We start from the raw sequence: 23835 nt of genomic DNA on the forward strand, positions 1-23835 counted from the left end.
AGGGTTTTCCTTACAATTACAAGACTTGGACATTGCGCAGAAATTTAACAGCGCTAGAGAATCCATTTTATTTATTGGTTTGTATTTTATTTAGCTCTTTGAAAATGTGCACTTGTTATATTATCATTAGCATAAAATGGTCTTAAAATAATATTGATACTTATATCTGGTACAATATATTGTCCATAAAATGCATTATTGGGAGAGCACCTTTATTTCCAGCAGATGCTGGTTATCTTTTCTCATTTACTTGGTTACAGAATAGGTCAAACATATATTATTTCTCTATCGAGCCAGTTGAAAGTTCACTCATCATGCTGCCATCGAATGCTTTGGAACGTTAGACTGACTTCCTCCCCTGCATGTAATCATTTTTGCACAGTGATTACATTTTGCCGTATCACTACTGTTCTTTGTGACGCTCGGCTGCACATTTGGGAGCTAGCCGTGGTCAACCATTGGTTGATAGATGCTGAACTGGCAACATAGAATAAAACTGTAGTGAATAACACTTTCAGGACTCTACCCTGAAGCTCTAAGCTTACATTGAAAAGCACATTTCTTTACAAATCCCTATTTTATCATTTTGGAAGTGGTTTACACTGAATTTTCTTCCATTGTTGAGAACAGTCTAGCTACAAGAGATAGATGTCGCTGACTACCGTGTAACAACCTGGATCTAACGACATTTAAATCCAATGATGAATGCTGGCCTATTTGGTCACTCTCAATCAAGTGTACTCAAACACCCACATAGTTCTAACAGAACAGATTAGCTAAAGGTTTGATTTTTAAACTTTAACATAAATAATAAATAAAAGATACAGAGATTTAACAAGTTTTCAGGCGATTTAGAAACTATACACACCTATGTCTCCGTCCTCTTGGATTTATTGCTTATATTAAGCTATTGTCTCTGTTATCTAGGCCATATCCCCCATAGCTATATATAATAATAATAGACATTTAATAGCAAGTTTTACTTTGACCCTTTTGGCACGAATATCCAAGTCTAAGTATCTTACCAAATTGATAAGATACATTTCTTTCTTAATTTGAGTATGTGAACCCTGGCTTGTGCAGATAACTAATGCACATATTGAAAGCTCAGATATCTCATGTACAGTGTTCATGTTTCATCGGTCGATGATGAAATGTCCAAGAAGCATTCACTGTAAGCACAGGAGGAAGGAAGCACCTCCTCTCTGTTCAGACACTGCAGCAGCTGCAGCAGCAGCAGTTGCATGTCTCAGCTCTTCAAGTATGGTGAGGTGGGTTTCCAATAAAAATCAGTCAACCACCAAAACCAAGATGAATCAGCGTACGGCGAAGTAGCCTGGCAAGGTGCTCGTATTATCTGTCCCTCAAAGGATGACCAAGTATGTCATCTTTCAGGACAAGGGGATGAAGCCAAACTCATCGGCTGTGGCTGTTTTTCCCTTGATTTGCCATTAGCTATCCATTGTTCTGACGGGTCTGCCCATCCCAACAACACTTCTATGCGTCTGTCATTATGGACGGACGTATACAGACTTTGCAAAAACAGAGGATGAGGGGAAGAAACGGGCAAACAAGTTGCACTTGTATGTTGACTACTCTAAGAGACATTCTTGCGAAAAATGTCCTCATTACTCTACAGGACTTGCATGAATTTCTAGTGAAACGTATGAAAGAAATCGAGCATTCCGACTAAGCGCCGGAGGAGCGTTTCCTCGAAGCCGCGGTGAACTGGATGGCATGGCAGCTCGCTGACAGCATGCGAGAGCGGGGGAGGGGCGAGACAGGCATGTTATATGTCAACTAAAGTGCTGCACGCAACAACAGTGTCTGTGTGTGTGTGTGTGCGTGTGAGAGATGTAGAATAAAGGTCACAGCACAGCACTCTGCCAGAGCTGTGACCTTGAGCTGCTGACAAAGGTGTGTGTGTGTGTGTGTGTGTGTGTGTGTGTGTGTGTGTGTGTGTGTGTGTGTGTGTGTGTGTGTGCATGTGTAATAACCATGCTTAGTGAACAGATGGAGCTTAGAGTACCAGACATACAGTCATTATGACTGACTGACCGGCTTGGTGTGTGTGTGTGTCTCTTTCTAACAAGTGCATCATGGGGCAGAGAGAACTCCCTTCCTGTGAAGCAGACACACACAAGAACACACATACAAGTGCACGCGCACACACACCAATCTGAGTACTCCTCTAGCTAGGCTATCGTATTTCCCCGGGCACATTTGCCATCCCGTTCCAGACCACACCATCCCAAGCCACACTGTCGGGGGTGTGTGTGTGTGTGTGTGTGTGTGTGTGTGTGTGTGTGTGTGTGTGTGTGTGTGTGTGTGTGTGTGTGTGTGAGAGTGTGTGTGTGTGTGTGTGAGAGAGATGACGGGGGCTGCTGGGCCTGCAGCTAGAGTCGGGATGGCACATGCAGCTCGCCCGGGCGCGGCGTGGGGCTCACCAGTCAACCTGGCATCTAGGTCAGGAGCGCTGGATAGATTGAGAGTGACGGCTGAAATGTCAACCACGAAACACAGCGACGCAGTGCTAGAATGGGGGGAGTGGGGGTGGGGGTGGAGTAGTAAGAGAGGAGTAGTGTGAACGAGAATGGAGGGGGTGGGGGGTGGGCACAGGGTCGCTATTGTGTGTGAATGGGTCAGTGGAGAAAGAGGGCTTTGAGCAACAAAACAAGCTAATGGAAGCTGTAGGGCACGTGACGCGGGCGGCGACGGTGCTCACTCGCACCAAAAACACAAACATGGAGGTTGCCATTGAGAACTGCTAACCCCCCTCCCCCCCATTCGTCTTCCATGCTAGAGAGAGATCCTGGACTCTTTGCTCATTTTCCCACTTATTTTCCTCTTAGTTTTCCCCCCTCCCCCAATCTCTTAATCACCCCGCAGCTTTTTTTTCCTCCTCACTGTCTCTCTCTTTTCCAAACTGCCTGTCTCTCTGCACATTCGGCTACACAACATTAACTTAGAGATGACAACCCTGTAATGGGTAAGACAAACAGTGAGTGAGACAGACAGACAGACACAGAGAGAGAGAGAGAGAGAGAGAGAGAGAGAGAGAGAGAGAGAGAGAGAGAGAGCGGAAAGAGAGGAGACGGGGAGGAGGGAGCGACAGGAAGGGAGGTTTCCTCTATAGAGAAGGGGGAGACGTGGGAGCAAGAGGGAGGAGAGATTATGCTGGTGGCGCCTCCGTTTGTGTGTGTATGTGTGTGTGTTAGCATGAGTGTGTTTGTGTGTATTGCACACATCTCAGGATATGCAGCTCACAGGAAACAAACAGCTGCAAAAATCCATTTCCCCACACACACACACGGAAACGCAACCACACACAAGGCCCACAGCAGAAGACACAAAAGGCAACACACACACACACACACACACACACACACACACACACACACACACACACACACGGAGAGAGAGACAGAACTAGCGCCCAGTGCACCGCTGTGTTCTCAAATGTCATGTACACACATTTATGCGCACACACACACTTCCCTTACACTCCAAACACACATTCCCCCACCCACTTGAAAAATAAACACTCACATGAAATCCACCCACACATGAAAACAAATGCACGGTCTTGATCTTTCTCACACGCACACACACACACACTGCACTGCTACCACATCAAAGTGTTTGTTTGACGGGAGACTCACCTGTACGTGAGGCACTTTCTGTGGGGTGAGAGGGGGTGAGGACAGCGGATGGGAGGCGGGAGGCGCCCAGGGGTGGGAGGCCTGGTTAGGGGGAGTAGGCGTGCTCTGCAGGTGGTGCGGCATGTGTGCGTGCTGCGCCGGAGTGCTCTGGGCAGATGGTGCCAGGCCCTGGTTTGGGGCCGGGACTCCGTGCTGGCCCACCGCCGGACCCTGGAAACCCATTGGAGTTGGCTGCAGGGGCTGCCCACTGCGGGGGGCCTGGAGCAGACGCTGGTCTCCCCCCTGGCTGACTGGAGCTTCAAGAGGCCCTGGGAGTAGAGACGGGGAGAGGAACGCGGCATCAGCACTGACTGTGTGGATACATGATGATCAACAACAATGTGTTTTATTTACCACCTGTCCATCACCAGAACATTAAAACAAGCCAATAGTTCCCTTTTCTTTTTCTGTGTCGGTGTTTGAATCAACAAAACCATCAAATTCTATATTCTGTTTGCAGAATATGAAAAAGTAATAGACACACTAGCTGGCTGCACTAAATCAGTTTCTAGTAAGTAAAACAAAAGAGGTTTAGAATGCTTTTTTTAAGCATTGAAACGCATAATCGAAAACTAAATGTGAAATTAATCAAGAATAATAACAAAAGCTAGGGTGTTACCCTAGTTCTACTGCATTCTGGAGGGTTGCTGGTACAACCTCTGCAGTGTGTAGCAGAAGAAGATCCACTACAACCCTAGAGATGCTGCATCGCGCTGTGGTCTGACCATTGACATGTCTAGGGAGTGTGCGCCATTCAAGACAATTAAAGCTTTTTCTTCTTCAAATTGGTGTTATGTTTTCAATTATACTCTGTTGGTATTTCAACTGCTATGAACATCTGGCAGGGTAAAAACAATACCCTAATAGTAACTCTAACACCTCTGTGTTGTACTCTCACTCTTTTTTTAAATGTGTATAGTGAAAGTAAATGAATTGAATGGAAGCCAATCAAGCAACCAAAAGTGAGAACAATGACGATGCAACTTGGGACAGCATCAACGGTCCTGTGCTTACCTTGCTGTAGCTGAGGCCTGTTTGGCCCCATTTGTGGACCACGCTGCGGCCCCATGCCTGGATACATCGGCCCTGAACTGGGGGGCATGTTGAGGGGCTGCTGGTGTTGGGGGTGTGGGGCAGAAAGAGGGATTTGGGGAGTTCTCTGGGCCATAGCATTGGGTTGAGACTGCAGGGCCGTGTACCCTGCAACCTCCGGGGCTCCGGCTAACCCTGCGCTTGGGGGTCTGCCTTGCTGGGGAGGAGGTGTTGGGGTTCCCAAAACCCGCATGGGGGACATGGAAGACGGGGAGGGGTAAGTTCCCTGAGCTGGGGGGGCAAGGTGGGATTGCGGCTGGTTTTGGGTCTGGGGAAGACTCTGGGGGTGTTGGGGGTGCATAGGCTGGCCCTGCTGCCCTGCCTGTTGCTGCTGCATTGGGGCAGAATGGTTCGGATGGGGCTGGGGTTGGTGCGATGGTCCAGGGGGGTATCGCTGCCCCTGTTGCCCAGCCGCTGGGGCTGATCCCTGGTTAAACCTCTGACCGAGCTGCCCTGGTCCTAAGCTCTGGCTTGTGTTAGCATTGACATTCGCATTGGCAGTCTGGCCCATCCCAGGTCCCATGGCTCCATACTGAGCCTGATAGCCAGGGTACTGGGCACCCCCAAACCCTCCCATGCCCTGTTGGTGCTGGTGGGGTTGTGGAGGCTGTCGGGAGGGAGAGTGTGGGTATCGGGGTGTGTGGCCCATGTTGGGATAACCCTGGGGTTGTGGCTGGGGCTGGGGGTTTCTCATCTGAGCCCCACCCATTCCAACATGTCCCAGGTAGTGAGATGGGTCCTGCGCAGGAGGGGGTACCAGGCTCTGCGAAGGGTAGTGTTGGTTCATGCGAGCTGCACCGGGTGTAGGTGGGCCTTGAATCGCACCATAGTTGCCTTGAGACATCTGGTAGGCTCCCATCTGGTTTGGGGCGCCCCCTGGTTGTGTCGAAGGCTGCTGATAAGCTGATCTGGTCTGCTGCTGCTGCTGCTGTTGTTGCTGCTGGCCCCAAACACCAGCCCCACCTCCTCCTCCCCCAGCATCACCCGGGTACCCATGGTGGGGGTTGCTAGAGTTAGCTGGGTTATTATGGTAGTGGGAGGCCATGCCATTCATAGCCGTGTTTACGTTTGGTGGCCCCTGGCTGGGACCGTTCTGGGCCATCATTCGTGCTCCGGGGGCACCAGGTTGATCGTAGCCTGTGTAGGGACCATGGTCATACATTGGCCCCAATTTAGGCTGCCCGGGACCGGGCCCAGCGCCGTGGATCATCCCCTGGTGGTAGCCTCTGTTTCCTTGGTGCTCATGGTTCAGAGAGGGATTAGTCTGCTGGGCTAAAGGGTTGGACTGGGCGGAGGCAGGTTGCTGCGGGAAGCAGTCCCCTAAACCATCCAATCCATCTGAGAACAGCCCTGCATCGTCCCCGAATAAGCTCAACATCCCTGGGTCCGCCATGGCTGGATGGGGGGCCCGCAGATGGAGTTATGTGTTGTGCAGTGAGGAGCTAATCAGCTAACTGCTAATTTGAAGCTTGCTACTCCATGGTCCTCATTAAGGTTCCTGGAGAGTGACGGACAGAGGGAGGGGAAGATAAAGGAGAGAACAGAGAAGAGGGAGGGGAGCAAGAAAGACAAAAATTGGAATTAGTGCATAGAACCAAAAGGCTGCTGTACACTTTGAATGAAGTGCTGTTCTGAAAGCTGGACTGTGATAAATGTGGTTAAAAAAGCTCCTTGATGACGCTTTGAGCAGACATGGACAATTGCAGAAAGTTACAAACACGTTCAAAGGCAGATTCATTACACAACGTCTGCCACCAACGACTTGAAACAGACAGACTACTATTCATTTGACGGAAGAATCGTTTTTTTACAGCACTCATCAAAATATAGCAACATGTCAAGTTTTCCCACTGGTATATTGTTTGAGGAAAAACACTGCTTTAGTTATGCTGGCATGCACAGCGCCACAACATTGCTGGTGATGTTTGAATGATGGCATTGTGTTTTCATACAGGTTAGCTGAGGTCTCAGCTGGCAGCTAAAGAGGCGATGGTTCAAACATAAGGAGTCTCGAGTTAAATATCAAACCCATTTGTTAGACGGGACAAACTGGTCATTTTTCATTTTTAACATATATGGACACCTATGTAGCCATAGCACACTACTTGAGTGTCATGGCTAAAACCAATCAAGCTGATCTCATACTAAAAGTTGCCACGTTGAAACCGTGCAGACCACTAAATGTTTAGAGCAAATTGTCACTTTCAGAACACCGGACATCATGTACAAACAGGCAATTTTGAAATAGCGTGATAAAGCTACCGTCAATAGCAACCAAAATTTGTTATTCACTGGACCCATTTCTATACACCTACACTGAGGAGGTACTATCCAGAGCGTTGACTGACAAAACAACAACACTTTTACCATAAGTGAGTTGAGTTAAGTCGGGCCAAACCACCTGGTTGAAGTCAGGCATTGCTTTATGTCACCTAATTAAGCAAAGCTGTATCTAGTAGTACTGGGTTACTTCAAACTTAAGCCCACCGGCTAAAAACCCTAGAAGAATCTTAGAAAAAAACACGCGACTGCATCATTTCATCTCATATTTTATGTGAGATGAATAAAGTTTGTACATTTGTCGTTAGACCACGATTTAACCCTGGATAGGATATTTTCTCAATCTAAACTACAATATGGGCCACGAAATCACTAGTATAGTTTCCCCCAAAACACTCAACCCTTTCTGGATCTTGCATCATACAAACTAATTGTTTCAACATTTATCTGCAGCCTTGTTACCTGCTGAGCAGAGGTGCACTGGATTAATTTGCATGTTAAGCAAGTTAATCAGTTGTAACCACCCCCCAAAAAAAACATGCACCCATTGAAACACACACACACACACACACACACACAGCGCTGCCCCCCAACCCCTCCCCCACCTCAATTTTCCTAGCCAACAAAAGAACTTCTTTCTTTTCAAACACACACTCGGAGTCATTGAGTGTGTGTGTGTGTGTGTGTGTGTGTGTGTGTGTGTGTGTGTGTGTGTGTGTGTGTGTGTGTGTGTGTGTGTGTGTTAGAACAAAAAAGGGGCCCAGCAGATGCAACTCTTGTTTGAACAGCAGCAGCTGCCATCCAGCCAGCCAGAAATCAGCCAGCCAACAGCCAGGGAGCTTTTTCTGTAAACCAGTTTGCCAGTAGCTTCTCGGTCAGCAAGCCATTCAGCTGGCTAGTCAGTCAGTCTCGACAGATGTGCCACGACAAGGGAGTTAGCCACGGGCTACCTTTGTAGCCTGTGTGTGCCTGTGGATCTCTCTTGGTAAAAGGACAGACAAAACATGTGGACAGGAAACCTACTTTACCATTACTTGTTACTGTCATATTTGCATGTAAATGTCTTTAAAACTGATCTAGAGCATGTTTATACATAATCAACAACCAAAGTTTTGGGTGGCCGCCTTAACACCCAGTCATCTACGAGTGAGAAGGTGGAGGTAGGTGGAGTCTAAGCATGCATGAATGAGTGTGTGTAGGTAGGCCTTATATCTGAGACCGGGTCAGGAGGAGGTGTGCCTGTTGCTTTTCCACACTGCAAAAAACACACAAAAGCTGCTACGGTCCCCCCCTCCCCCTTCTTCACCTCATTTATTTCCTCCTCCACACTCACTTTCCTCACTCCCACTAATTTTCTCTCACCCACTTACTGGTTCATTACGTGAAATAGCGCACACAAATTGGTAATTGGACTTTTCTAGTAAATATTTTGCCGTGCCCAAGAATCCCTTAATAACTAAGTTATTGTGGCTCACTTTTAGAGGGGCTTCCACCGCGTTAGTGGCAGGCTGGGTTTGAGTGTACAGCATGCTAGTCCATCACGGAGCCGTCAGTACCTCACAGTAACATTAGTTGCTTTGTAATTACAGCAATAGCTGTCAGATTCTGTTTGGCAGTATGGTTAGCGCTGGTGTCCTCCTCATAAACCCGACTGCTTCCTGTCACAAGGCAGATGTTTTCTTTTTTAGCTTTACTCCACAGGATGAAAAAGGCTGGAGCTGATTTGCCCACCAGCTTTTCGTTGTCATGTCAGGGCATGGATATATTCATATTTTAATAAATATCTAAAATGTAGTGCATTCCATGTTGTGTCAAATTTCCCCAGTGGTCATTTAAATGGTATCAAACAGACATAGGTGTTGTATCAAAGTTAGAAATGTCAGCATCGGGACAACACTACTTTTTGGTACCTAATAACAAAGACCAAACTATTTCTGTGCCAATGTATCACCATTACTGTCCATAGTGGACTTTGTGGGACAATAAAGAATACCCATTCAGTCTCCATTAGCATGACACAGGACCACAGTGGAACAGACTTCCTCCAGCCCTTTTGAGTCCTCTGCTGTCTCCACAATGCCTGATGGGAGCATCCACTCTTGTTGTGTAAATGGTAATTAACAAACCCTTTCCTCCATCTCTCTGAACCATAAAACAATGTCGTCAACACAAAGACAGGAAGACAGCTGCTGTTTAACTCTTTACTATATGATGTTCAGCAAGAGGCGGGACCAGGCGAGGTACGCGTGCACTCATCTTTGAGCAGTGATACCATGCATGCATGTGATCGGCTTCAAATAGGCTTGTCATAATAATTAAGAGTCAAATTCTAGTCATTAATTTAGTTAACCATCGTGTGCTGAGAAATAAAAACACTAGGCCTGTCGCAATAATTACTGTATCGACTTATTCTGCTATATTTAGAAATTACTTTGATCACTTTTACGTTATTGATTTATTGCAGGATATGTGAATAAACAGCATGGGCTTTAAGACCTTTAGAAGATGTGTGCACAGTCTTTTTTTTAAACATTCCAATTCTAACGTCTGAATTCTGATGCATCAAATCAAGCGCTCCCAAGTTTTCTACAAGATTGTAGAGCGAAACCCGTCTGCATGACAGAGATGGAATAAAAGCACAGTGGATTCTGAATTCAAAAGTTGAAAATTGTAAATACACATGTTCTCTAATAATATAATGGACCAGCACCAAAAGTAGTTCTGATAGAAAAAAAGAAAGTCAAGTCCATCTCTCCCATCACTTTTGACCTGATCCAGTATGATAAATCAGGAATTACAATGCCCTTTAAAAAAATAGATACTGGATACGATTTGTGTCCATCAGACAAGTTTGTATGGAACGGAGTAAACAGACCTATAGAGGCTCTTCACTAGCTCAGCTACACTTGAGTGCTAGTTCCAGCCTACAACATAGTAAACGATATTCACATTTATACCTAACAATTAAGATAGAAGCGTAGCAGGTTAAAACTGTGTGTTCAGGACACTACAACACTTCCTAACACTTTAAACCCTAACCATTCAAGAGTTCAAGTTAACATGTCAAAATTGGTGTTTTGGTCCAATCGACTAACAACAACCAAAGAAATGGATTGAACTAACCCCTCAACTCTGATTTATATGTTTTCTGTATCATTCTAACATTCTCTTTCAGACTGTCCAACAGAAACTAGCAGATAAAGCAGGGCTTGAGCTGTCGACACTTCTAGATCACACTGGTGCAAGCAGCAACGATGTTGAGTTACATCACTTCCCGTGCATTTCAATCACTACAGGAAGGAAAAAAACACACAAAAAAAGCGTTTGCATGTGATCGTGTTTGTGTGTGGCTTGTGCGTGTGTATGTGTTGCAGGAGTGAGAAATTGAGTGTAATTTCACATCCTTTGCAGCAAGTTACTACGAAGGCAACTGATTTCCTGTCAACCGAGTCACACCACACTATATTAGACCTGGAGTTCTACAATACAGAATTAATGTAGCTGTATAAGCACCTGCTGGCTACTGACAGTGTGTGTGTGTGTGTGTGTGTGTGTGTGTGTGTGTGTGTGTGTGTGTGTGTGTGTGTGTGTGTGTGTGTGTGTGTGTGTGTGTAATAAATGTGCATGTGTGTGTTCAGCAGCCTCGGGGCTTTTCCTCAGATAAACAGCCTTAGCTTAAAGTTTTAAGTCCACAGAGTCTTTCCTCTGCTCGTATTTTGTCTGGCCTTTACCAGTTAGCCTCCAACCCGTCTACACCCTGGACAGAGCCGGACGCGTCTTACGTCTCCTCTGGTCTCATTCGTCGTCACACCAGTGGTGCTGCTCGTCATCTACCCTCAGTGAGAAGTCACTGAATAGACCAGGCTTCTGCTCCCAGCCCTTGGTTTCTATAACGTTCTGTACCACTTCCTCAGTCGCTTCAGCGCTCGCCCTCTAGCTCTCATCTCTTCTTCCGAGCACGCACACACGGGAACACACATGCACAGTTTGGCATTGAGGCCCAGCTGTCACTGTAGAGAGATTTAGGTGAACGGTCAGTGTGCCGCTTTGGACGCCAAATCTCATCAAAGGATGAGGCCTTTTACACGTCCCCTCCCCACACCACCCCATCCGCTGCCATCACACACGTGGTGAGGAGGGGGAGAGGGAGAGAGAGAGAGAGACTACGTCCATGCTAAAGACGACGGTGAGCCAAGACGCGTCCGGCGAGATTCTGGCTTTGACTTTTGCAGTAGCGCAGCTCTGACAGCCATCACCTGGGAACATAAATGTGCAGGCCAATCAAATAGGTTCTGTTCACATCACAAGCTTCAACATAAGGAAGCGAACCCTCACTGCCTTCATGACTTTTCCCTAAGTTGGACAAAACTCTGAAATAGAGCAGAAAACTGCTGCGCTCACTTGAACTTTATGGCTCACATTTCATTTCCTCATTGGTACCGGCAGCAACAGACTCGCAGCAACATCAGTGTTAACATCTAAACATCATGTGCATTTAGCATGCAGAAAACACACTCCTATGGTAAAAAGCCAAATGTAGGTCTCCTCCATCTCATGCTGGCATCTCATTTTGTATCCAACTATTACAACACAAAGCGCCCGTCCTCATGAAGACTTAACAACAGTTAAATGGCGTTTTGATGGACGGGTCTGATGCAGCAGCACGGAAAATACTGCTTGAATGCTGCTTCCTATTTGTACAGTCTACTGAGACCACGACTTGCAGGAGGGCCGAAACAATTGGTCAATTAATCAATTAGTTGAGCGACAGTGACTCGAGAGAGTATTTTGATTACTGATTCAACATTTAAATAATTTATTGAAACAGAAATAAAAAATTTTTTAAAAAGTCACTGGTTCCTGCTTCTCAAACATGAATGTCTTCTGGTTGTTTTGGTCAGCTATGATATTAAACCACAGAGAGAAAGTGTTGTGTTCACTTGTTTGGTTTCACAACACCACACTGATGCTTATCTGGTTTTTCAGACAGCTTGTACATTTACTCAAACTCTATTCATCATTCATGCTGTCATGAAATGAAGAACTTCAGTTACAGTACATGTGTTTCTACAAAAGACATCCCTTCCTATGTAACAGTAAGAGAAGGCACTCGTAAAAAACGGGTTCCAGAAACTGATTCATTTAAGCCAACTCGTCCATGTTCTAAGTGCCAAATGTAACCCTAAATAAAATGTCATAACATGGAATGTTGGAGGAATACACTGAAGGGTTGCAGCTTAGATTATTTCCATTAGCAAATAATGTGCTGAAGTGAATTGTTTGGTTTGTAAAAACACCAGAAACGTAAAAAGACAATGTCTTGTTTTGATCGACCAACCGTCCAAAAGTACACTGCTTACTATATTCAAAGACACGAGGATCTGGACCTATCAAATGATTTGAATTTGTGATTGAAAAGTGACTTAAACGATTCAGATAGATCTTCAAAGTAGTTACCGGTTTCCATTTTGATTAATGGCCTAGTTGTTGCAGCTGTAATAGACAGCAATAATGTGGAGAGTACTGCTGCAATGGTGCAAACCGTGTCCCAGACCAAAACCTGAGGAGCTGAATCAGGACTCTGACCTTAAAGCGGCCGACATTTTTATCATCCAGTTTTTTTTTGTTTTTTTTAAAAAGGAAGAAATATGAAAATGGGGGACTCACTGACACACGCGAGCCTGTGAGTTTCAACAACATAATTAACAGCTCTGCCAGTTCCGCCTCATCTGAAACCAGCAGTAATCACCTAGAGGCTCTAACGCGTTCCGTTTTAACAGACCCGGTGAGTTCACTGACAGGCGGCTACGCTCAGGAATTCACACCGACTGTGGCGCTCTGTCAAACCACAGTTATGGAGGCCGCGAACACTGAATATCACTGAGTGGCCTCTCCGACAGCCGGCGGTGCCACACAGTCATCTGCAGTAGGGCGTTAGAGAGGGGCCTCCATTTAACATACACACAGGAACTCTGAGGGAAAACACTGGCATTTTAACACATGTATTTTATATGATCTATATTCAAAGTACTGGAAAGTGATTCCAATTCAAAAAAAGGCATATCAACTACTTGTTTTCACTCCTACCAATCCCTACAGCAGGTGATGCAACCGTTCTTCCAGTCTGACTGAAGGTGTGTTAATGAGTGACATCACATGGGGTAAACGTCAGTTGGTCTGAAAACCAGCAGGTGCTCATCACTCCGTGACACGCCTCTCCCATTTCCTGCTCTGCACATTGCTCAAAGACTTTATAGTACTTTTTCAGTTTGCATGTAATTGCCACACTCTTCAAGTCAGATCTGAGAGCTAAGAAAGGCCTCTTCCTCACTGATTTCCCTTTAACAATAAGCGGTTGCTAAATAAGGACATTTGGCGATGCCATTATGTCCTAACTGGTTACATACTCGATCAAATGGTCACAAATCACTCTGTGCATGAGGCTTTAGTCTAGGGTGAAGGGAGGAGGAGGCCAGATCAGCCGACAGCAGCTCAATGCGGTCCTGTCTGCGCTGTAGAAAGTTTGGCAGCTAAACGGTCTGTAGCCTCCAGGCTTTACTACAGGAAATCTCTGCCATGTCAACAACACCGCTTTTTTTTCTCTCCCACTGGAGACAGGCAGGCAGGCTCAGACAAACAGAATGCAGCCAGAGAAACGAGAACTACACCGACCGCTCACGCAGACCCGGACCCCGACCAGACACCTGAAGTAGATCTCCCCCTCTTCCTCTGGAGGACACGTGCGCTCCCACCCACCTCCCATTACCGCCGGGATCTAAGCCACTATAATTTATACCTTTGTTCCCAAATGGAGGAACGGCTGCGCTGGAGCTGGCTAGCTGTGTGTGTAATTACGCTCAAGTGAGGGGATGCAGGGCCGTGTGTTTGGGGCTGGGATTTGTGGCCCGGAAGGAAGGAAGGAAGAGAGGGGAGGAGGAGGAGGAGGAGGAGGAAGAAGAAGAGAGGGGGAATGGGAGGGAGAGAGATCAAGAAAGCAAGAGAAGAAAGAGAGAAGCAGTGAAGCTAGAGAAAATCTGGTTATTTTACGCATGGCTGCTTCGTTAATGGACAGTGTGTGCGTGCAGTGTGAATGTCGGGGGTTTGTGTGTATGTGTGTGTTTCGGCGGAAGGGGGGGTCAGCAGGAAAGGGCTGTGTTTATCCAATCTGTTCCCTGCCTTTACCATGTGGTAGGAAAAACCACTGGCCGGCTACCAGTCTGATCCCAGAGGACACAAGAGGCGAGAGAGAGAGAGAGAGAGAGAGAGGAGAGAGAGAGAGAGAGAGAGAGAGAGAGAGAGAGAGAGAGAGAGAGAGAGAGGAAGTAGGCCACAGGGGGTAGCCAAGGAACCTGCTAGTGGAGAGAGAGAGAGAGAGAGTGTGTGTGTGTGTGTGCTCACCAAGCTAAAGAACCTGTTATAGGGTCACTAAAACCGGCTCGGTCTAGTCTTTGAAACCCACTCGCATCTGTGAGTGGGAGTGTTAAAGTTGAGTGACATCGTCGGGGCATTCAGGATGTCGAAGCAAACGGGGGAAAAGGAGACTAAATGCATCTTTACACCACCGGTGAATTCTCTGCATCGATATCTATACAGTTTAAAAAGTGAGTCTTCCTTATGGATACCGTGCACCATCAGTGTTGACACAATCCAGGAGCTGTCGGGCCCTGAACCTCTCAGACTCAAGGTCAGAAGGAAGACTACACACCGGATTATATTTGGCCTCAGCAGCGAGGAAAGTCTTTACATATTGTCCTGCGCTGGATGTCAAACAGTAAAAGGAGGCGTTCTTTTTTGAAGCAGGACACTACCTAGACGAGGAGTAGTGGTGGCGACGAGGTGAGGGGTCTCTGTAGAGAATCAAACAGTAGGAGGTGATCTACAGAAACTGACTCACAAGAGCAGGCTGAAACCATCTCAACTCCGGACAAGTCATGGGGAGTCCCAACATCATCGACTGGCTCGAGGTTCTTCCCCCTTGAAGAGATTTATCGGCGTTTAAATAGCTGTGAAATGTTTTAGAAAAAGACGCTGGTCTGCTTCATTCATCCATTAGGTCACTACATGGACACATGCTGTCAGTGGACTCATTCTATATTTCTAATCCAATGAAGATGATGTCTACAGATGCTTTTTTTGCTGATCATTCACCGTCTGTATTGGGGTTTTAACGCCAGTATTCCCAGATCAAGTACAGACACTTTCTGCTGGGGGATCGAAAAGGGTTCTGAGAAAAAAAGTCTATATCCTCTAACTCCGTACACAGAAAGGTTATGAGGCTACATTAGTGTCCGATCTACGTTCAACTCGCATCAAAAATGCCACGTCAGACGACGCATACCGACCTTTCAGGTTCAGACAACCAACGATGGTTCCGACTAGCGTCTACTACCACAGCCTCTCCCCTCAGACTGCGTGCCTCACTGGCAGCTACTGGAGAAATCAAACCGGTGTTAAAACAGATCACATACCCCTGGATTTCAAGAGACTGTTCCAACACTGAATTCGATTCATGTCAGTTAACCTTAATGAAGATCAGAAACCAAACTTTTGAAGGTGAACGGGGGAAAGCTGTTGCTCTGCAATGCAAATGAGTTCTCACAGTGGTGCACTGCCACTGTTACAGGCTTATGAGAGGTGGGGGGAGGGGAATCCCCGACAGAACTCTAGTCAAACTTTCAAAAAGGAGGTTAGACTTTAGAAAAACTACAGGATTCGTCACTAGCTGGGAGTCTCTTTAAGAGAAACCACCAGTGGTTTTTGGGGGCTGGTGAGAGATGTGTCATCCCAGGTGCAGACAGAGCAAGAAGAAGCTTTGGAAACATTTCTGAGCGACCACGTCACATTCAGTACTTTTATGGTTTCTCGCTCTGGATTTTCGATTTTACACAAAATATGAATAAGATGTGCGCTTCCAAAGAAAGGGTTCTGATGATGAATATGTGAAGAGAAAACAGGAAGGCTCACCCACACCGAATATAGACCGGGCTCTCCAGCGTGCTACCCCCACACCTCCCTAATCAATCACTGCTATTGACATGCCCTTTTAGACCAATGGGACAGGCAGGTCTGGACCGTGTCCCCAGAGATTGGCCGCTTCCCCCCCCACGGCCCCACCTGCCTGCCTGCTAACAACCAATTAACTTCCGGAGTCCTTTCTATGAGGCTGAGGGGTAACTTCTCCCCAGAGTCAATGTGCTCTGCAGGATCAAAAGCTCTTCTGTTGTGGGTTTGAATCCAGCTCAACATCTCAGGCACATTTTTTGGTGAGATTTTTCAGCAGGATGAAAATCTGGCTGGGTCATTTGGGTGCTGGAAATAACGACCAAAATTAGCTACTAATGATGGACACGACGAGCAACAGTGTCATCTGAGAGGAGGGGTGAAACAAAAGGGTTTACTGGAGAGATTGCATACACGGTCTCCTGCGTTTCTTCCCTCCTCTCTGACCTTGCATCCATCTCCATCTTCCTAACTGGATGTTGAGTCCACAAGCACGCAGCACTTAACCTTTCCTCGGCAGCGTGAATCATTTGAGGACAGAAACGGTGGTAGGATGCCACGGCGGCGGATTTTTTGTCGGCAACACGATTCGGAGTCCTTAGCTTGATTTTGTTTCCCTGCCACGGTGAGGTTGGATGGTGGGGAAGCGGCGTGAGGTCAAGGGGAGATTAAAAAGAAGCACACGGGCGGGTCAGAGATGTACTTGACGGGCCGTCTCCTCGGTCACACATGCGACACACACACACACACACACACCACACACCAACACTTGAGAGCTGTATTAACGCCAGCCTCTCTTCTAGGCACAGCACTTGGTCCAGAAGGCCCTCGCTGCAGGAGGAGGATGGGGGAGGGTTAGTGCGGAGGATGAGGAGGCAGAGGGAAAGACAGGTGAGAGGGAGGGGTGGGGGTGTGAGAGAGAGAGAGAGAGAGAGAGAGAGAGAGAGAGAGAGAGAGAGAGAGAGAGACAGCAATGACACTCGGTTTTGAATGTCACCACGGTGCTAAAGACCCCCGCTAACCTTTTGGCTGGAAATGAGGGCTGGAGGGAGTGAGGGAGGAAACAGACAGGCAGGCAAAGATGGAGAGAGATAGAGCGATGGAAAGGGAGCGAATGAAGAGCAGAAAGAAGAGGAGGCAGCTCACGCATGGATGGAGAGGGACCGTGGGTGGGTGGTAGGGTGAGGGGTGGAGGTGGAGCGATGGAGGGCGAGATGAAAAGAGATGGAGACAAACAACAAGCAGCACTTCTCGTGTCTGCCATCCGCGACACATGATGATGGGAGACAAAATGGCCACTCCTGACAAACACCGACTCTGCTTATGGCTCAAGATACCCAAACACACCATGCAGGCTCCAACGCTGGCCAGTCTGGTAGTCAGGGTCGCCCACCTCGGAAATACAGTTTCTCATCGGTTAAAGTGAGGGCATGTTGTTGCGATTACTCTTAAATCAGATGTCAGGCCGAGAAAAATGACTGCAAAGGCTTCAGGAAAGTTAAATCTGCATTGACCTTGTAGATATAATGCAATCTATAAAGATGCATTACCCATCGATCATTTTAGAGTTTTCCCATAAGCTTCGCAGCCGTTTCTTTCTAACCGCATGAACAAGTCATGGCATAGCCTGAAAAGTTCACCGAGCCTTTTCTAGCCATGCTTCTGTGTTTAACCTTTAATTTCAGGAAAAGAGACCTAAGGCTCAAAGAACACTTTAATCCTACCAAGACTAAAATCAATAACAATACATATTCATCGGCCAGCAAATCTCAATTTCAGTATCAAAGCACCTAAACTAAGTTGGCGTGCGTAGATGCTCAGCTACAGAACGGCTGTCATCTGCAACTCAAAAATACAAACACTAAAGGACCATTGCACGTAGAGTACAGTCTCTGAAGAGCTCTACCGATCAGCTGAAGAGGGCAGAGTGGTGAGAAAACACTGACAGGACTATGTTGAGATTGTAGAAGTTCACTTGAGACAACTGTAAAAGTGGAGCATGGGAGATGAAAGTGAGGTTTGAAGTTGTTCTGTACGTTTCCCCAAACCCACAGAGGAAGTTCCACCCTCCTTGGTGGGATTTAACAGTTTGTCAACCAGAGCTACTGTTAAGTTAAATATCACTTTAAGGTGTTATGGGGTACCATCTCTTTGACAGGCTATTATTCTAATAACTGGGCTCATAAACACAGTCAATTCAACATCAACAAGGGTGTCTGAGCCATGGACCTATACCACTCTGTCCTTATCCCCACACAAGTATATAGGACATTAGGCCGTGTTTAATAGATCCAGTCAAGTCACTTTACTTCACACTAGGTGGGTGAAATAAAAAAAAAAGTTTCCTGCCAAATGCTGCAAATAGCTTTGAATTTGTAAATCCACTATGTGAGCGGGTGCTTACAGTAGCTCAACAAGTCACACTGAAAGTGAAAATGTGTCGTCTGATTTAAACTTCTTCCGAGCCTCCGAGAGAAAACAAATTGCAGCCCCCATCACAGCCACAGAGCTTTTCCTCAGATATACCCATATAATAAAAAAAAAAACATTCAGCTGATTGATTTGAATATGAATGGGTGTATGGAAATGTGGTGAAATTATAATTTAACAAGTGAAAGGGGAATTTCTGACAGATTTGAGAGCAATGAGGGAGAAAGAGAGATCTCCAAAACTATTAACCTGATGAGTTAAACTCTTCTCAAGGGGTAGAGAAATTGGAAAGGGCCGTTGGTGGATGGCACGCAGCAAAGAAAGTCAAATGAGATGGGAGGGACAAAGACGGGAACAATGGCCATTTTCACTAACAGAGCACAACAACATCAGTGTTTGTCAGCCACGAGCTGGTGCTCTCTGCATGCCAATGGGGGCACTGCTGACTTCTCGTCCTCTCTCTCACACCATGTGGCCCAATTTCCCACTGCACTTTTATACATTTATCTACCTTGCTCCGAGCTATCCCGAACCATTGTGAAGACAGTGTGAGCTGGTTAAAAGGTCAATAGAAGGTGGCCCATTACGAGTGAAAACGTTCAGATAACCAGAGCCGATCACAGTTATGATTCATAGGTCAAAATAACAGGGAACAGCTTATTCAAAACGAGTGACACATTGACGGACACCTGTTCCAAACAAAGTGTCTTTCTTTCTTCCGAAAAAGTGTGAGTGAATGAACCAGGCCGTGGCACAGTTAAAATCTTCATAGGCATTAGAAATGTTTGTTTGGATGTGTTGGGAGAGTATAATGGGGGCATACATGTGGAGAGGGAGCTCCAGCGTATGGATATTAGGACTGGAAATTGAATTGCGCCATTCTGTGAAATCTTAATTAACTGGTAAATCTAAATGTTGTGTTTCGTTAGGGTGTGGGTCGCTTGGCTGCTTGTGGAGGTTTTCCTCACATCTTGCCCCCAGTGTGAGGCGGCAGGGATTAAGCTGGCTGTTTGTGGGGACGTTGCAAACACGCTGGAACCGAAAACTGGAATATTTTAGGCTTTGTGGAACGGGGCACACAGATTTAAAAAGAGGGACTAGATTTGGCTTTATACAGCTATATGGGCCTAACAAGATATAAAAACCAGGCACTTAATAAAGTTAAAATGATCCCTCCACTAACTATTAAGCAACATTTTGATTGTGAGACACTTTCCTCCCTGTAGCTTTAAATGTTAATTCCTACAGTTATTGTAAGTCGCTTTGGATAAAGCATCTGCTAAATGACTAATGTAATGTACAGTATTTTGCCCCAATTTTCCTCCATGCTCTCCGACTGTAAATAATGTGTCATGGCCTACACCGAAATGTTCATGAGAATCAACTCCCAAGGTCACAAAGACAACTTCTAGAAACACAACTTGAGTTTGAATCAAAAACAGGCTCCACTCCTAACAAGAAGAAAACTACCATTAACCTGCAAACATGAAACATATATAGGTAAAATATAAAAATGGGATTAGAGATGGCACTACATGTGGATCAGATCCACATGGGGGGTTAACTTTGTGTCCTATCCCGAGTTTAGTCCAGACCAACAACCCAAAGCAGCCTTGTGGCTGGGGGGGTAGGGGGGTGCCTCAACTTTAACCACAAGAAAAAGAGAGAGACAAACGGGAGAGAGCCCAAATAGTGCTGAACATCTGTTGTGTGTGTGTGTGTGTGTGTGTGTGTGTGTGTGTGTGTGTGTGTGTGTGTGTGTGTGTGTGTGGTCGGGGCCTCTTATCTCTCACTCTGTGGCCCGCTAAACAGGACTAGCTGCCATCTTGGCTCACAGACAAGGAGGTGGTGGTGGTGGGGGTAGCGGCTCCTGGCGCTGTGGCCGGCTGGAGGAGGAGAAATAACGAACTAGCACATGCACACTGAACGAATGAGACTGAATAGAAAACCACTATGTGAGAGTTAATACCATGGTTTGTGTATTAATATAGTTTTAGGGATATAACGCGTAGTGTAGTCCCCCAGAGATAGAGCAGCCAAAGTTGCAGGGTGACCATTATGCAAGTTGACCGATTACAGAACGCATAATGGAGAAAGAGGGCAGGACACACGGATAAAGTCGCGTTGTGAAGAAAGACAAACACAAAAAAAAAACAAAAAGCAGCCGTCTGTGTATCCTGTAAAGATGTGTAGCGAAAAAGTACACGGACACAAGCAGGTGTTTTTGGAGCTTGGTTTACTCCCGTCCACACAATGTAACAAGTGTAGCCGCAGAAGGTGAACAAACTTCGGATACATTGTCACATCACAAACAAGCTCCATTAACAAAACCACGCGGAAAGGACGCGACGTTACTTTGTGTTTCGATGAAATAAAAGTGAAGCGAAAGATGAGGAAAGTTCGTTTTCCTCGCCCAGAGCTATGCTTCAAACAATAACAGGTTACTAGCTAGCTTGGGGGGGGTAATAAGTGCTTTTAGTCCGGACACAATAGGGATGAGAGCAGGCTAGCATAGCAGAACTTGTGTGTCCTAGCTGGGCTAACCTCCAGCGGCTAGCACGGCTAATTAGCCTATCAGTGGTGTTTCGCACGTCGTTCCGGACCAAGGAACGCTTCGCTCATCTCGGCTGTTTATCAAAGTAAACCACTTTAATTTCCATTGCAAAGCTTAGAAGTATGTGAGAGTATTTAATCTATATTTAAAAGGGGTTTTGGAGGTGTAAAACGTGGCAGAAACAACGCGAAACACACGGTTGTTTGAGTGTTGAATGTGGAATGACCGCCTGGCCTCACAGCTCCCCCACACCCCCCCCCTCTTCCACGGCTCTGTCCCTTCCGTCCAATAAAACTACGGAGCCTTCACAGTGCTTTCACGACGGAAACACACATATTCAATGCAAACACACATACTAGGCATACTTTTGCAAGTAATCTAATTTAATTTAACTCAAATGAAGCGTTTTTGAGTGATATATACCCGGTATTCTCCCAGGGAATGTGACGGAGAGCTCCGCTGGTTCAGTCGGCCAGTGACTCACCTCTACGAGCCACCTCGTGTCTCCCAGAAGCTTCAACACAATTAGCTAACAGAGCTAACACTTTACACTTTAAACCCAATGTTTCATAGTATACAATCCAACAAGTTATCAAGGGGACAGACCCAGAATTAGTGAGGTTATCCGTGTTGTGCTGCGGGGTTTTCTTTACACTTTTCAACTAACTATGGGACTGTTGTGTGTGTGTGTGTGTGAGTGTGTGTATGTATGTGTGTGTGAGATTCAGCGGGTGGCAAGGCTAAACTTGCTATTGTTAGCATGTCGGCATGGCAGCTACATGGACCTTCAATGACTTTCTGCTGAAATGAAAGAAATAAAACAGAATTTAAATAAACCGGCCGGCAAGAAGATGAGCTTTCCAGCGAGTTAGCACTGAATGAAATGCCCATCGGTGTAAAAACAGGGGTAGATTAAAGTGTGCGATTGGGGGGGGTAAAGTATGGAAAACTTGCTATTAAAGAGATAATTTAAACTGTTTTAATTCAAAACCAGTTGACTATTAAAGCTCTCACATTCGTATTGAATTGTGCTCGATTTAAATGTGAATGCACTCATTCAAAGGGGCATTTGTTAGCTTACCCAACAAGCTCGGTCACTTCGGGTTTTTATCAAATCAACTCCTCGTTAGTATCTCCGCTTGGTCGGACAAAAAAAAAAATCCACCGTGGTTCCTTTTCCTCGTTTGAAATATAAATAAACAGAGAAAAAAAAAGTTCAAGTTTCTTATTCATGAAATGTTTCTCCGGCGTGTCTCGCATCTGCGACCTCGCCGACTAGTGTGCGTTGCTCTTCTCTCCTTTGTGTTAATTTCACTCAAATCGAGTTTAATCCGATCGATCCCTCGGCTGGTCGCGCTCCCGAGTCCTCCCCTCCAGACACTCGCTCACCTTCCTCGGCCAGGGGGGGCGCGCTCCCGAGAATCTCTTAGAGATAAACAGGCGGCGTGCGCGGTCACTGACCCTGCCGTGCCTGTGTGACGCTCTCTGCGAGTTCTCAATGTGTGGATTGTAAAATAAATGACAAAATAAGGGCGTCTGTGACTATTGTTTGGTGTAATAACAGTGGTTCCAAATTAGATTGTTTGTCCTTTAATTTGTTTATTGTTTGAATAGAAAGATATGATAACACAACAGAAGTGGGGAAACCTGTTTGTGAGTCTAATACAAGCCAATTTGAAAAGAGCACTGTTTTCAAAATCATACCCATTATTTAGATAAATACATAAATGAATGAATACATAAATGTGGGTTAAGGTCTAACCTTTGTAGGTGGGTAGCTCTGCCATCATTTTTTTTATTTTTCATGTAGAGGAAGATAGGTATTCTGTTTTATTCCTGGAATGCTAGGTTGTAATTATTTATGTTAAAAGTTTGTACTGTGAATGGCATGAATGCAATCAATTTAGGAACAGGAAACTTTATTTGAATGCTTGTGTGCTGATCATCACCACCATGAGGAATGATGGTGATGGTCTGTAATGAGTCTGCATAGGCCTCTTTCTTTCTTTTTTCTGAATATCATGAATGCATAGTATTAAAAATTCTATAAATCTTTTTATTTATTTAAACTTGAGGGGTTGTTGGATAATTTTCATTTTTTTTGTGCATGTGAGTGTCTTAAAGGGGCAGTTCACCCATAAAACAGACCTCGTTTTGAGCAGTTTCCTATATAAATTATTTTCTTTCAACAGTAGTTCCTACATGTGGATCCCATTATACTGGAGAGAAGACATCTCTACAGCCGATATATCTCCAGCACTTTAGGCTACTTACACCAAAACAATGGAGCAAGTAGATTCTTAAACAATGTGTTGACAAAGGCCAAGTCTCAATTATTTAAAATTGCAAATTCATAGGAACATCCATGTTTAAATGACAATTTACACATATATTATACATGGGCCATCTGCTATTCCCTCAAAAATGCAAACTTATAGCTTCATTTTTTGGTGGTACAATAGTCACTAACCAACAAAATTAGATACTTATTCTACATAAACTACAAGCTATAACAAAAACTATTCAATTCAATAGTATTTTTTGTCATATACAGATATGCTATGATGATTACTGGAAAATATGAAAGTGGGTGTTGTCAAGTCTCTATCTGATCATGTGACGAGACAATAAAATGGTGCATATAGTGTATCATAATAAGCTTTCACAGGGATGCGTCTTGTTTAAAGCCTAAGAGTCATTTGGTGATGTTACTTGAGTCAGCGTCGGATGGGGCTGAAGACTACAAGCTTGAAAATTAAAATACATTAAAACGTGTAG

General features: G+C 45.6%; 1 protein-coding gene across 1 annotated transcript in view; it reads right to left on the bottom strand.

Moving 5' to 3' along the window:
• The window catches only part of chd7 (chromodomain helicase DNA binding protein 7), a 67738-nt gene extending 45316 nt beyond the window's left edge, over positions 1-22422 (bottom strand). Inside the window, 3 exon segments of the mRNA XM_054602247.1 lie at positions 3663-3970; positions 4716-6291; positions 22139-22422. Coding sequence (XP_054458222.1) covers positions 3663-3970; positions 4716-6186 — 1779 coding nt within the window. The 5' untranslated portion in view covers positions 6187-6291; positions 22139-22422.
• Positions 22423-23835: the final 1413 nt, after the last annotated feature.

Source organism: Anoplopoma fimbria, chromosome 8 (assembly GCF_027596085.1).
Source record: "Anoplopoma fimbria isolate UVic2021 breed Golden Eagle Sablefish chromosome 8, Afim_UVic_2022, whole genome shotgun sequence".
Classification (NCBI taxonomy): domain Eukaryota; kingdom Metazoa; phylum Chordata; class Actinopteri; order Perciformes; family Anoplopomatidae; genus Anoplopoma; species Anoplopoma fimbria.